At 38.4% G+C, this 12,951-nt stretch overlaps 1 protein-coding gene across 6 annotated transcripts in view; it reads right to left on the bottom strand.

Moving 5' to 3' along the window:
• CLYBL (citramalyl-CoA lyase) overlaps nt 1-12,951 on the bottom strand; it is a 228,273-nt gene that overhangs the window by 122,668 nt on the left and 92,654 nt on the right. Inside the window, exon 2 of one of the 6 annotated variants that reach the window (XM_044428512.1) lies at nt 5,201-5,382. The exons of 4 other annotated variants lie outside the window; for them this stretch is intronic. In XM_044428512.1, coding sequence (XP_044284447.1) covers nt 5,201-5,208 — 8 coding nt within the window. In that variant the 5' untranslated portion in view covers nt 5,209-5,382. Of the gene's footprint in view, nt 1-5,200; nt 6,656-12,951 lie in introns of those variants that run through there. One more of the 6 variants, XM_044428515.1, reaches the window with a different exon arrangement.

A 12,951-nucleotide genomic window follows, 5' to 3' on the forward strand; every position in this document is an offset into this window, starting at 1 on the left:
ACTCCATCTCTCCTCTGTTACTCAGGTACATGAGTTAGAAGCAAATTTTCTTATTTTTACATATGTAAAAAGCAGAAGTCCAGCCACTGCAGGGACTCAGTGTAATGTCCACAACGCTGCTGTTATTAACAATGAAACCAAGGCCAAGAGGAAAAATGATGAATCTCTTCTGGTACTCCATACAAGCACATAATAATTCCTTAAAAAATAAGTCTGAAGGACTCTGGATGCCCATTCTTAGAACAAAAAGCTTGGTTCCACACAGTTGAGTTTTCATCCTATCTCATAGACTTTAAAAAATAGTACACCATCTAGTATCTCTCGCTTCAGGAACATAAAAACTGTCTAGTTTTTCTCTACTTCTATTTTCCAATACTAAGAAATCTGTGTTTACATCTAAGAATGGAGACAACTTTTGAGTAACAACTGGATTTATTGTTTCAAAAGTGTCTGGGTTTATATGCTCACACAGTAAGAACGAACACCCACCAAAGTCAATTATACTTATTTTCAATTAAGTATTAACAGAATTACTACTTAAGTGATTTTCATCATTAAACAGCAAGGTGCCTGACACATGCACTGACTTCATTCAGACTTCATAGGTCAGACTTGGGTCCACAATACTGAACAGGCCAACTGCTTTTATGAGATCTGAAGCCATACCCTGGCCCTGCATTTAAAAATCAAGGACCACTCTGAAATACAAATGTTCCCGTAATTCAGAAAGTAAGTTTTCCTATTAGGACAGACACATTTGCTGTTTTATTTATGTACTTGATTCCATCCAAATAGGATGTTTAGAAACAGCTAATGATAATAATACCAACTATTAAAACGGAAATTTAATTCAAATAAATTAAAAACACAATTAAAATATAGCAATAAAAGAAGACAACCCAACAGACCAGCTGCCTACCTTGAATAACAAAGGGTTGCCTGAGTAGAAGAAACAGAGAAAGAGTCAAGTGGGTGTGCTTTCACAAGGAGTTCCAGAAACAGGGAATGGCTCCTGAGAAGCCCCTCTCTTCTGTTTCCCCCAAGTGTGTTTCTATTGGCTGTGGAGTGGTGAGAAGGGTTTCCTGGAAGATCTTAAAACATGCAACCTTGTATAGGTGAATGCAGGCTTTTGGACAGCCTGCTCTCTGTTGTTCACATCCCATCCCAAACCTTCAGTATGTACAGTGAGTAAAAGTGTCAATTTCTTGCAAGCAGACATAATTTACCAGTTAAGTCCCAGTGCTAGATATGAATTTGGTTGCAGGATAGCAGCCTGCACACATTGTGGCAAAATTCTGTGGCAATATGCATGAAAAATAGCTGCGATGTGGACTCAAATCAATTGACTCACTCCCAAGTCCAACTCAAGTTGCATCAGTGGCTCAACTTGGGAGCAATGAGTGAGTGACCCAACTCAAAATGTCAACATTTTTTACAACCAGGTCACTCCAGGGCTTAATGTGCCCTGGAAGGGCAACTCGAACACAGCAGAGGCGGTGGGAGAGAGGGAGTTTCAAGGGAGTGGGGGGCAGGATAGGGATTTTATTCATTCGTTTAAATAACTCGTGGTTGAAGGAAAGGACTTCAACGCATCACTGAGAGAAGTACAGATGGGAACATCAGGTGGCGGTTACAACTCTCCCACCTCTGCACACACTCCTGCCTCCCATTTTCCCATTAAAGTTGGCTTTTGAGACTTGGGAAGAGACTTGGGACTTGACTCAGAAATATTTTGCAATGACTTGAGATGCAACATTTTATCTCAAGTAAAAGTAAAGACTTGGGACTTTACTCAAGGCTTGAAATAAAGGACTTGAACATACATCCCTGAAAAATGTATTGTTGACACAGGCAGAATCCTTTGGCATTATTTTGCCTATACCTATGAAATAATTGCAGCAATGGAGGCAAAGGCTCACACGGAGGACTGTGGGGGAAAGGTATTCCAAGTAATTACACACTAGATAACCATTTCAACGGTACTGTAGATTGGGCGCAGACTGAAGAAGTACAATTAAAAAAAGGAGCAGATGGTTGTACCAATACAAAACTATTAAAAAAACACACATTCTCAAGCAAGCCAAGCTATGGATTGTGGAATACTTGTATTTTGGAAATGACAGGAAAATAGAAGACATAACAGTGAAGGTATCATGAATTCACACAAGGATGCAACCCTATATATACTTACCTGAGAGTGAGGCCCACTAACTTCACTTCCGGGGCTCTGAATCAGGGTGTTACAGCAGAATTCAGCTACAGGATTCTGCTGTAACACCCTGATTCAGAGCCCCTGCACAAGACTGGAGGTATTGTCTCTGACCCTGTACTTTCTTATGAAGGAAACATTTTAAAACATTTGCTGTTTCATTGCTTAAGAACTTAAGGATTTTTAAAAGAAGGGCTTTTAAAATCCTGATTGCAAGAAAGGAAGAATAAAATTGGGTCAGATTTGTTAATCAAAGTCCTTTTTTATTGTTTTGCAATACAGATGCAATTGCCATGCTTTCAAACACTTCTGCACTGAATTATTCTTATTAACAAAGGAGTAATCCAGTTTTTGTGGGATTATACAACAGGCAAGGGTTGTCCTGATGAGATCCAGTGTGATGAGTTGTCAAGAGGTTCAACCCATCTCCCTGTTTGTCAAAAGCATCGGCTTGATAGCTCAGGGTAAGTCACCGTCTCTCAATAGGATATCATCCATAACAAAATTAAAACAAGGTTTTCCCAAGATCGTCCCATATAGAATCAGGATAACCCCTAGAAGCTGCCCAGAGATCACTGGACGTGGGATCAGGTAATGTGCAACAGTGTTTTTTGAAATGAACAAAGGCATTCAGAGGCTTGACCTCACCACACCCCCACATTAATCTAGTGCAATTAATGCACAATAAAGATTGCACCCATTCCGCATTCCAGTGCAGCTGTTCCATTGCTCAGGATGGAGACATTTGGCACCGGTGTGTAGGAGCTACTTAACTTTAATGAGAAAGCCTTTCAAATGGGCTCCCACATGAAGGGTGTAGAGGTCAACAAAGAAAAATCAGCCAGAACAATAGTCTGCTATGCAACAAAGTTTATGAATTACTGGAGTATAGTGTGAGCTCTTAAGAGGTATTCAGCATAGTTCACACAGTCCTTCACTCACCCTACAGTGGGCTTGTTAAAATCCATGTACAGAACATTTCTTGTTTCTTCCATTGAGTTCAATCATGATTTGTAGGAAAATCTTAACTTTTCCTTGAACATTTATTTAATAATTTTATATATCACTGAAAGTATTGAAAATATTTCTAAGTATTTCACATTAAAATGCAATTAAAATGCAAAAAATTATATGAAACATTAATAAAGACATTGAAATTAATTAAAAAGCATAATTACAAACGATCAAACGGTAGGGCATTCACTCAGGAAAGACCTTGTAAAAGAAATGGAGCTTTTATTGGTGCCTAAAGCATGATAGAGTTTATGTCCCCCAAATATTAAATGCCTCCCAAATCATTCCATAAAATGGGTACTATTATGGAAAAGGAGAACATACTAACCTGTGGAGGTTATTTCTAACAGTACTTGGTGGTAGCTTAATGGCACACTTTCTGCCCAGCCCAGAATTTAGTATATGTAATATCGTCAGGCACAGTTTCTAACACAAAATTAGGGATGCATATATTTTTTTCTAATAGATCATGTATTGTTCACTCTTTTGGTCAAGTTAATTAAAAATACAGAAGTACAATATTCCAAGCGGATCCTCCCTACCAGGATGCAGAAGACTTTATTATGGTCATCTGCCAGACATGCTTCTCTGGATATCTCAAGCTGATCCAGTCTGACTAGGAGCTGACTCCTGAGTATCCTTGATCATACTCTGCAGTGCCTATTGAATCTGCTGCATCACCTTGCTAGGCATTGCCATTGTTCACTTTGTTCTCAGTCATGCCTCTGCCTTGCCACAATGCATACAATGCTTTGCCTAACCCTCAACTAGGTGTTGGTGTTTAGCCTCATCTCTTAGGCCTGTGAATGACTCCCATGTGATTTCATTTTTTGATACAGACTGCCTTCTGATTCTTCCTTTCTGACTGACATTTGCTCTGGGCTTTGGACTCCCTAGAATGTTCCTGATTTACTTCTGGCCCTTGAATGTTCCATTTTTTCCATCTAATCAGTCCATCCTTGCCCAGCCCAAATCCTGATGGCAAAGGTTTGATAAGCTACTTGCAGTAAGAATACCAATTAATATTTTGAAAAATTAATAGATTTAAAAATTGGTTGGAATTTTTCACACGATATTTTGGCAAGCCATTTATTCACAGTGGTTGCGTTGTTTTTGAAAAAAGAGAATGGTACTGTTTAATTCAGCTGGAAATTAAGGAATTCTGAATAAGTATCCTATGTTACTAATTTTTTTTCGCTTTTCTTCTCTTTCTTTTTTAGTACAAAGGTTGCACACGCATGCGCAGCATTTAGATTAATGCAACAGACCATTACAGATCTAAGAGCCGTTACGGTAAATCAAGTGAGTAAACTGAAAACTAAGACAGATTTATACAAGGACCACAGTGGCACCCTGGGAGCCGTTACGGTCTATCAGGTCAAAAATCCAAAAAATCTTTTTAAAGAGCACCTAAATATGTGTATAACCAATAGGCCTGAGGTCTGTACAAAAACTAGCAAACACATTTTCAAAAAAAGAATAATTTGTGGTTGTTGGTGGTGAGGAAATGAAGCAAACTATCAACAATGTAAGCACCTAAATAGTGTATTTCTGATTCAGATATATACATAGTCAAAATTCTGGCCCCTTTGCACACTTTTCAGTATTGCAAATATATTCTTGCACTCTTCAGAAAGGACACAAAACAAAGTTATTTAAAACTGCAACATAAGGTGCATGAATAAAATGCGAGTCATAACGCTCGGGCCAATTAGCAGAAAACAAGTCTAAAATAAATAAATATAGAAATAAACAATAAAACCTTAACTTGAATATTAGGCTTGGTAGCAACTTTACTCCTTATTTTATTTATCTGCTGACATAAAAGTCAGGAGGATAACTTCACTTTTCCTCTGATAGCTTTTGTTGCATTGCCTCACAATGTGAAGAGCATTATACCTCAAATGGAAAATATCAAGCCAAAAGGCCAAGTGCAAAGTTCCAAACAAAACCCACCATTCATATTTTTCTACTTACTTTTTCATTTCTGGTCTTCCCTTGTTTTTTAAATGTAGAATTTGTTCCGAGGACAAACCTGCAGATGAACCCCTCTCTCCCTCTGTATGACCTGAGATAGCAGTAATGCTGAATGGCCTCACTTGACAGAGATTATCCAAGGGCTGTCCGCAGCCTACACTTCTTCCTAGAGTCAAAAAGGCCTAAAAAATGCAAATGCTCAGCATGACACATCAAGAACTTTAAACCCCCAACACTGACTAAGAAGAAAGTCTCCCAAATTTACCAAAATTATCTGCAACACAATGGAAAAGAGCAGGAATTAATCAAAGTCTCTCGCCTTATGCAATGCCTGATTGAACTATCCCAATCCCTTTTCAGATGGGATAACCAAGTGGCAAGTGACCTCGATGACATATCTCAGAGAGGTACACAAGTACCACTTGTTCAATTTTTTTCCCTTTTATGACCTCATTAGGAAGGATTTTGAAGACTGTTCTAATGTTCAGGAACAGAGTGCCTCAACACCCTATCTCTGGGATTCTTGTGTTTCTTGCAGTTTTTGTGAACTTCCAGAGAAATAATCTATGATGCAAAAATAAATCCCTTAAAGACTCAGTCTCTCTCTGTCTCTCTTTCTCTACAAGACTCTCCATTGAGAGAGAGAGAGAGAGTCTCCAAGGAGTTAAGATTTTCTGCCAAAACTAACTTATGAGTCCACCTTTCTCTCCATCTCCCTTCCTGTTAATAGTCCCCATTAATTAGAGCTGGCGGCAGTTTTCACTTCCTTATCAGGAATGATGCGGAGACTGCCAAATCAGCTAGTGTGAAAATATTCCACTGCCAGTATTGTGGGTTCCCCCTCCCCACTTCTCCCTAAGTGTTTGTTGATTCCATGCTTGAATTTAATTTGGAGGATTATATTTTATAATCAGAAACAAACAAACAGATTTATAACCAAAGATGGAAAGGCATAACAGCAAAAAACCTAATCCAAGCCAAGCACTACAACTGAATGCACCATTTTTATTGACTCCTTAAAAACCAAATAACCTGGCATATTAGTGTGTGCATTCTGCAAGAGACATTCAGCCTCATTGTACTACTTAGAAGAGAATAAAAGGAAACCCTACTGTTTGAAATCCAGCGGAACATCCCCACAACAGAGCACAACTGTTCCCTCATGCATGAATGGGAAGGAGATGAAAGAAAAGATGGACTTCTGAGGTGCAGCAAAAAACAAAGACAACAAAAGTGCTGATCATGAGGGAATGACACAACTCATTGCCACAAAAAGGATGAGAGAAAAGGGCTCAGACAATAGTGTAGACAGCTAAGTGACATGTAGAAGAATTGAAAAATCTACAGAAGTGCCTTTTCTCTCCACACTTGACAAGAAACAATTAAATGTTGGTACATCTGTCATAAAAAGGATAATTGAAACCTGTTACCATCATTATGGACAGCAACTTAACTACCAAAACTGTAACTGTCCAATTAAATGTTGCCCCCTCTGTTATCTACACCACTTGCTAAAATGAAAAGCTTTAATTCCTCTGATAATTTGCCATGTCTGAATCTGTTATAAATTATATACTTGAACAAGCACATTCTAAAAGGTATATATACTGGATACCATTCTAAAAGGTATATATACTGGACAAACAAGCAATGAACAGGCGTGTTTCCAATACACAAGTTGCTGTCTGAAAAATAACTAAGGTTTTCAACAAAGAGCCTAAGAACAGGATAATCGCCCCAAAACTCATTAGACATTGTTTGCCCATCCAGATGTCCACCAGCCTGCAAAAACAATGGTACTCTAAACTAATCTACTGACTGTTGCTACTTGCTTGAGAACATGCAGTAGCCAACAGAACTGAAGAACAGTTATTGACCCTGTCAGGCTACCTGATTAATGGATAAATGCTGTAATTGATTAGCAAAGAAGTGTGAATTAAAACTGAGAGTACAGCATCAATAATGAATCTCTGACAAAAGGTAGCTGACATAAAATGTAAAATGATGGCCTGCAGCTATATCTCATCAAAGACATGCTTTTCTTAAAAAGAGAGGAAGAAAAAAACTTTAGCCCAGGGTCCTGTCCTCTGCGGTTCTTTAGTCTTTTCTCTTGTAATGATACTGCATGTTAAACCACCAGCAAAAATGCTGAGTACTTCTCATCAATCCACCTTCCTACTTCAAACTACATGAGGCAGTTAAAGGACTCCATTATCCTTTCACTTCTTTATTCTTTCAAATGTATTTAGTCTTTCTTCATTGGTTGTCTCTGAAGCTGCTGCCATTACGTTTGCCAAAATTCATAAATTTTGCATGTGCCCAGTGGCCCTCTGTACAGATTACTGAAGCCAATGTTATATACATCAGGCTAGTGCAAATCTGTAACAGCCCAAGACAAAAAGCAAGGTATCAGCCATCTGTGGACAGAGGGTTCACCTACAGCTCGGTAACGTCCATTGATTTTGCTGTCTACTGTAGCCTACAAATAGGAGGTTTTGTGGTTAGAATATTAGACTAGGACCTGGGAGGCCCAAGCATGAATCTCCCACTTAGGCATGTTGCTTGCCTGGTGACCTTGGGCTGCTCAGTTGAAGGTACCTGTTGTGGGGAGAAAATTGGGGTGGGGGGGGCAGATAACAACCTTGGAAAGCAAAGTAGATCAAGATGACACAGGCAGATCAGCAGTTTACCAAGTAGTTGGTATGAACCATTCATAGGTAGGGTCTTGGTGAATCAGAAGATGCTTGGTGGCTTAGAAAATTAAAAGGGTAATACAGATATTAAAATTGGAGAAAAATGTCTGCTTCACATGAATATATGTACCAATTTTTGCCTATATGTTTAACAATTAAACTCTGCATTTTTATACCAGAATGCAAATCTCAAAAAGCTTGCTTTAATTAACAGATTAATATTATATTTTGCTCTGGAATTACAACTAAGCATACTGGAAATATGCACAGACAACAAAGACAAACGTGTCCCATGGGCCCTTGTTCACTGTGCAGACAGAACCCTGGACTAGACAGACCTTGTTCTTTCTACATTCTTGAGTTCTAGCTATGTGACACAGACCTGAAAAGCTCAAGTTCCATTAATATGGCAATGGAAACCTATCTGAGGGTAGCTCGGAAAGTTTTATGCAAATTTCAAGGCTTTACATCCAATGAATGTCCTTTCTCTTTCGTATTTGAATAACATAGTATTAGTTTCAGTAGTAGTTGTAAGAATAACAATATCAATAGCAAAAACGCATTCTACCATTTTTCCCTTTAACAAACACCCAAGGTAGCTCACATGGTCCTTCTCTTCTCCATTTTATTCTCACACAAACCCAAAAAAATAAGGTAGGCTAAAATCAGTGACTAACCTGAGGTCATCTAGTGAGATTCAACAGCTGAGCAGGGACAAGAATTTAGATTTCCCAAGTCTCAATCCAGCACTGAAACCACTACACCAGGTTATCTTTCCTTCCCCAGTTGTAACAGTCCCAGTGCTTATTGCTGGAAGTCAGCTGTGTAGGTTTAACTATGTGAGGCACAGGGGAACCAGCAAAGGCTGATTAAAGGTTGTAGAGATGAACAGTAGCCACAATATTCAGAAAGATGTAGTCCAAGTCAGAGCACACAATCCACAGAATCATATGGTGCACCTCTTTGCTGGATTATACAGGTACTAAAATGTTTGTGTGTTCTTGCATATTACCAACCCCCTCCCCACATGCCTTTCTGACCACAGCAGATCAAGAAGAAGACTTCAAGACAAATATATTAGTTTTCTGCCACTCCAACCCACCACCCACCCCAGTGGCAATCTGGCATGTTACAGTTTAGCAAGGACTGCAACAATTTGTTCTGCTGCTAGTGCAGCTCTGTTTCTAGAAGTGCCAGCTATGCCCTAAGACAAAATGAAACATGTGTGATAAATATTGATTCATACTTCAAACTTATATGCACTTACTTGTGTGCAAGTTCCTCTGAACTCATTGGGGGCTTACTTCTAAATGCTGAGATCAATAGGATTACGGTGTCTCAGACATCTTTTAAAGACAAAATATGAAAATGGGACTTGCTACATTTTGGTTCCTTTGCTAGTGTGATCATACCATCCCTCATTCTCCGAGATCCCAGATTTAGCATGCAGATATCTAAATATTTAAGAGTTGCAATGTGGTATAAAGGAAATACACAAACATCTCCAAATGCTTTGGAAGGCAGGGTAGAGTCTGTATCTGCTCAACATATAACAAACAACTGAAAAGCAGCTCCTGTAAATCAGTTTTCTTTTTATATACTGCAGTGATATCTAACAAACAAACCAGGCATATTATGCATTGTGAGATTCTAAAATCAGTCATAAAACCAGCAGGGGAAAGTCTTTCTCTGCCAGAAGTAAGAAAAAAGCAGAGCTCTAAAAGGAATCTCATGGAAGAAGCCATTTTGTGGCAATCCCTAATAAAAACTGATGATATAAACCATCCTGCCTTTGATTCGCCTTTAATTGTGAACAACAGTTAGTAGTTTTGTATGCCATATGCACATCTACTGTACATCTACATAAAGAGATACATCTTTCTACAATTTTCAGAGGGGCAGCCCTGTTAGTCTGTGGCTGCCAAAACCACAAACAGTCTTGTAGCACCTTAAAGACCAAGAAATTTATTACAGCATACAATTGCCTATATCATCAGAAGCACCAGAAATATTTATGCTCTGGTTACATCCAGAATAGTCTGTTATAAAGCACTCTGTATGTGGCTGGTGAATGCTGCTGGTGCCAAATGCAGCTGCCTTGAAGCTTATGGGGGACTTGGCTAGAATACGGATTCTGTATCAGGTGGTTGCAATACATTTCAGAGCCAATTTAACCTCCTGAGGATTAACACAGGGCATGGAACCAAGTTATTTGAAGTAATAACTCCCCAGGTTCTAGGCTCTGCTTTTGTGTCTGTCAATAAGATGTATTATACTGGTGGGTACTATAGACAGGGTCTTTTCTGTGGCGGCCCCATCTTTTTATGCTGTTCTTACATGGCAGTTATGCCTAGTTCCTTTCTTGAATATTTTAATGGATCTTCTTAAAATCTTGGATGTTTTTAGTCCATTTTTAATTGACACTGGTGATATACAGGTCATATTTATTTATTTAATTAAGTAATTTAAAATATTTATACCCTGTCCTATATGCAAAGTGTCTCAGGATGGCTTACAGAAATCAAAACAAACAAAACAATAATTAAGAATATACATAAAACCAACAGTAACATATCACCAATGAAAACAAAGTCAAAATCAAATCAAGATCAAAAACAAAAAATCAAAATGTGACTGTAGATAGTTATAATCAGATATAAAATTCCCAATTCTTAAAATGGTGGGCAAATAAAAAGGTTTTCACCTGGCACCAAAAAGAATATAAAGTCGGTGCCAGGTGAACCTCTCTGGGGAGCGCATTGCAGGAGACGTTCCTTCAGGTATCCTGATCCCAAGTCATTTTACATTTTATGATTTCAGTCTGTCACTGTTATTTTTCTTTGTATTGGAAGGCAATTGTAATAATGCTATTTTACTTAATTGTACTCATAGATAAGTATATATGCTTTATGTTTGTTATTTTGTAAACCTTCTTGAGAAGGCCTTTTTAATGGCTTTATAAACATAGCGTGCCAAACAAACAAACAAACAAACCCTGTGAACACTCATCCTCATACACATAGTTCAATGGGGCAAGAGATGCTCTGCAATGCAGAGATAATTCTGTGTGGTGCATGTTGATCTCTCCTACTGTAATGGGGGCTCATCTTTCCCAGCTATCTGGAGACAGTTACACATGACATGGATCATAGAGCAGGACCACAGACCACTGGGAACCAGGAGACACCAAAGATGGAACTAGCTAAGAAACAATACAGTTCTTCACCATATAGATGAAATGCTAATTGGTAAGGTATAACTCAATTCACCTTGCCCATAACATTCAGGCATAAGAACTCTGTAATATTTTGCATGTCAGTAGCAATGAGGTGATACAGTCCAAAAACACAACCTGTTCAGGAGGATGACATTTCTTGTTGCTCTCAAGCTGTTGAGCTAAAGAATGAAATTTACCTTCCGAAAGAGTGTTTGAAAGGACAAAAGGGGCTCCTACGTGTATATTCCAGAGAATGAATGAGCTTATTAACTCGCTTTCTGCTGTTATTGATATGCAAAATATAGAGCCACACATCATAAAAACAGAAATACATAGCAGATATTTAAGGTATTATTAAACATACATATATCAGTCACACAAAAAGTCTACCCTGCACTAAGATGCTGACTGGAATATATGCTTTTAATCCTCATTATGGTATGTTGTCCTGTCTTCTTGAAGTAATGACTAAAATATATAAAAGTATTATAGGCACAAATTAATTCAGCAAAACAACACAATGAACAACAACTAGAACTTTCTCCCTCTAAGAGAAGCACTGACAATAGCACAATGTCTTCAAATAATATAATATATAAAAATAAGAGTGAAAAAGGCTAGCAAATAGGAAAAAATAGAGAAATGCTGCAGCATAAGAAGAGGAATTCCTCTGATTAACTTAAATTGGTTTTAGTACTTATTTCCTAACAGACTGAAGATGATCACAGCCTCAGGGAAAGCTTTCCCCTAATTACTTATGGTCATTAAATATGTAGTAGCTCCAACAGTAAAGAACAACAATGAGGCGATCCTGGCATACAGGTCTAGTGTAACCATCTTGTGGCATTGCAGAGACGCTGCTCGCTGTCATTGTATGAAGAGCTCCATGGCACCAGCGACAAAGGAAGAAATGCAGCAGGGCTGGCACACAGCCGCCTCATCTAGAGCGACACTGAACGATCCACCACGAGTGCAACACAATTTGAAGGCACGATCACTGAGCAGAATGCCAAACCTTACACTCCTTAGTGCAACAAGCTCCAAGCCTTAGGGCAAAATAAAAGCATCTCTTATTTAGTGTTTACTAATCAATCCAATTTCGAAAGAAACAACCTTGACTTCGAATGGCACAATTTTAACCCATGAGTGAGGTGTACAGCACTGTTTACAACTGGAAGTTTTATCAATCACCCTTCCTTTATGAAGCAGACAGTGGCACACATGCAGTTTATCCTCCAGCTCTGTATAGCTCTGGACTCCACTAGTGACCAAGATGTGAAGTGAGATCAAGCAATCCAGTGTCCAATAACTTGGGGAGCTTCTGTATAGACAGCTGCTAGCACTAATAAACCATGATCATTCTGCTGTAGGACTTTCCACATTACTGGGGGACAGAGTGCATTCTCTTTGTGTACGTCACACTGTCTTCCACCCACACCAATACCCTTTGTACTACACTGCTATTTTTGTTAAGTTGTGTGGTTTTCATGTGGTTAATAACTTACTGGGTAGCTGAACCTATCACAGTTTTCAGCATGCATTCATTATATCTTTTGCAGTGGGTGCTATTTTTATAATTCACACAATTTTTTAAAAAAATCTACCTTACAGATAGCTCTAAGTACCCTTCCAGTAACATCTTTTGGAATTACAAAAGCTAATAGTAAAAATGAGAGAATATGAAATACAGCAAAATACCCACACTCACACCATACTACTTGAATATACTGCTTGAAAAGAAGACCTGTTTTCAACAAGGTAGTTAATGATAGTGACCAGAAAAAAATAAATGATTTAAAAATAGAAGTATTACACTCTTCTAGGTGCATCCTATAATGCTA

The sequence above is a fragment of the Varanus komodoensis genome, unplaced genomic scaffold (genome assembly GCF_004798865.1).
Source record: "Varanus komodoensis strain SLA01 unplaced genomic scaffold, ASM479886v1 scaffold2, whole genome shotgun sequence".
Lineage (NCBI taxonomy): Eukaryota > Metazoa > Chordata > Lepidosauria > Squamata > Varanidae > Varanus > Varanus komodoensis.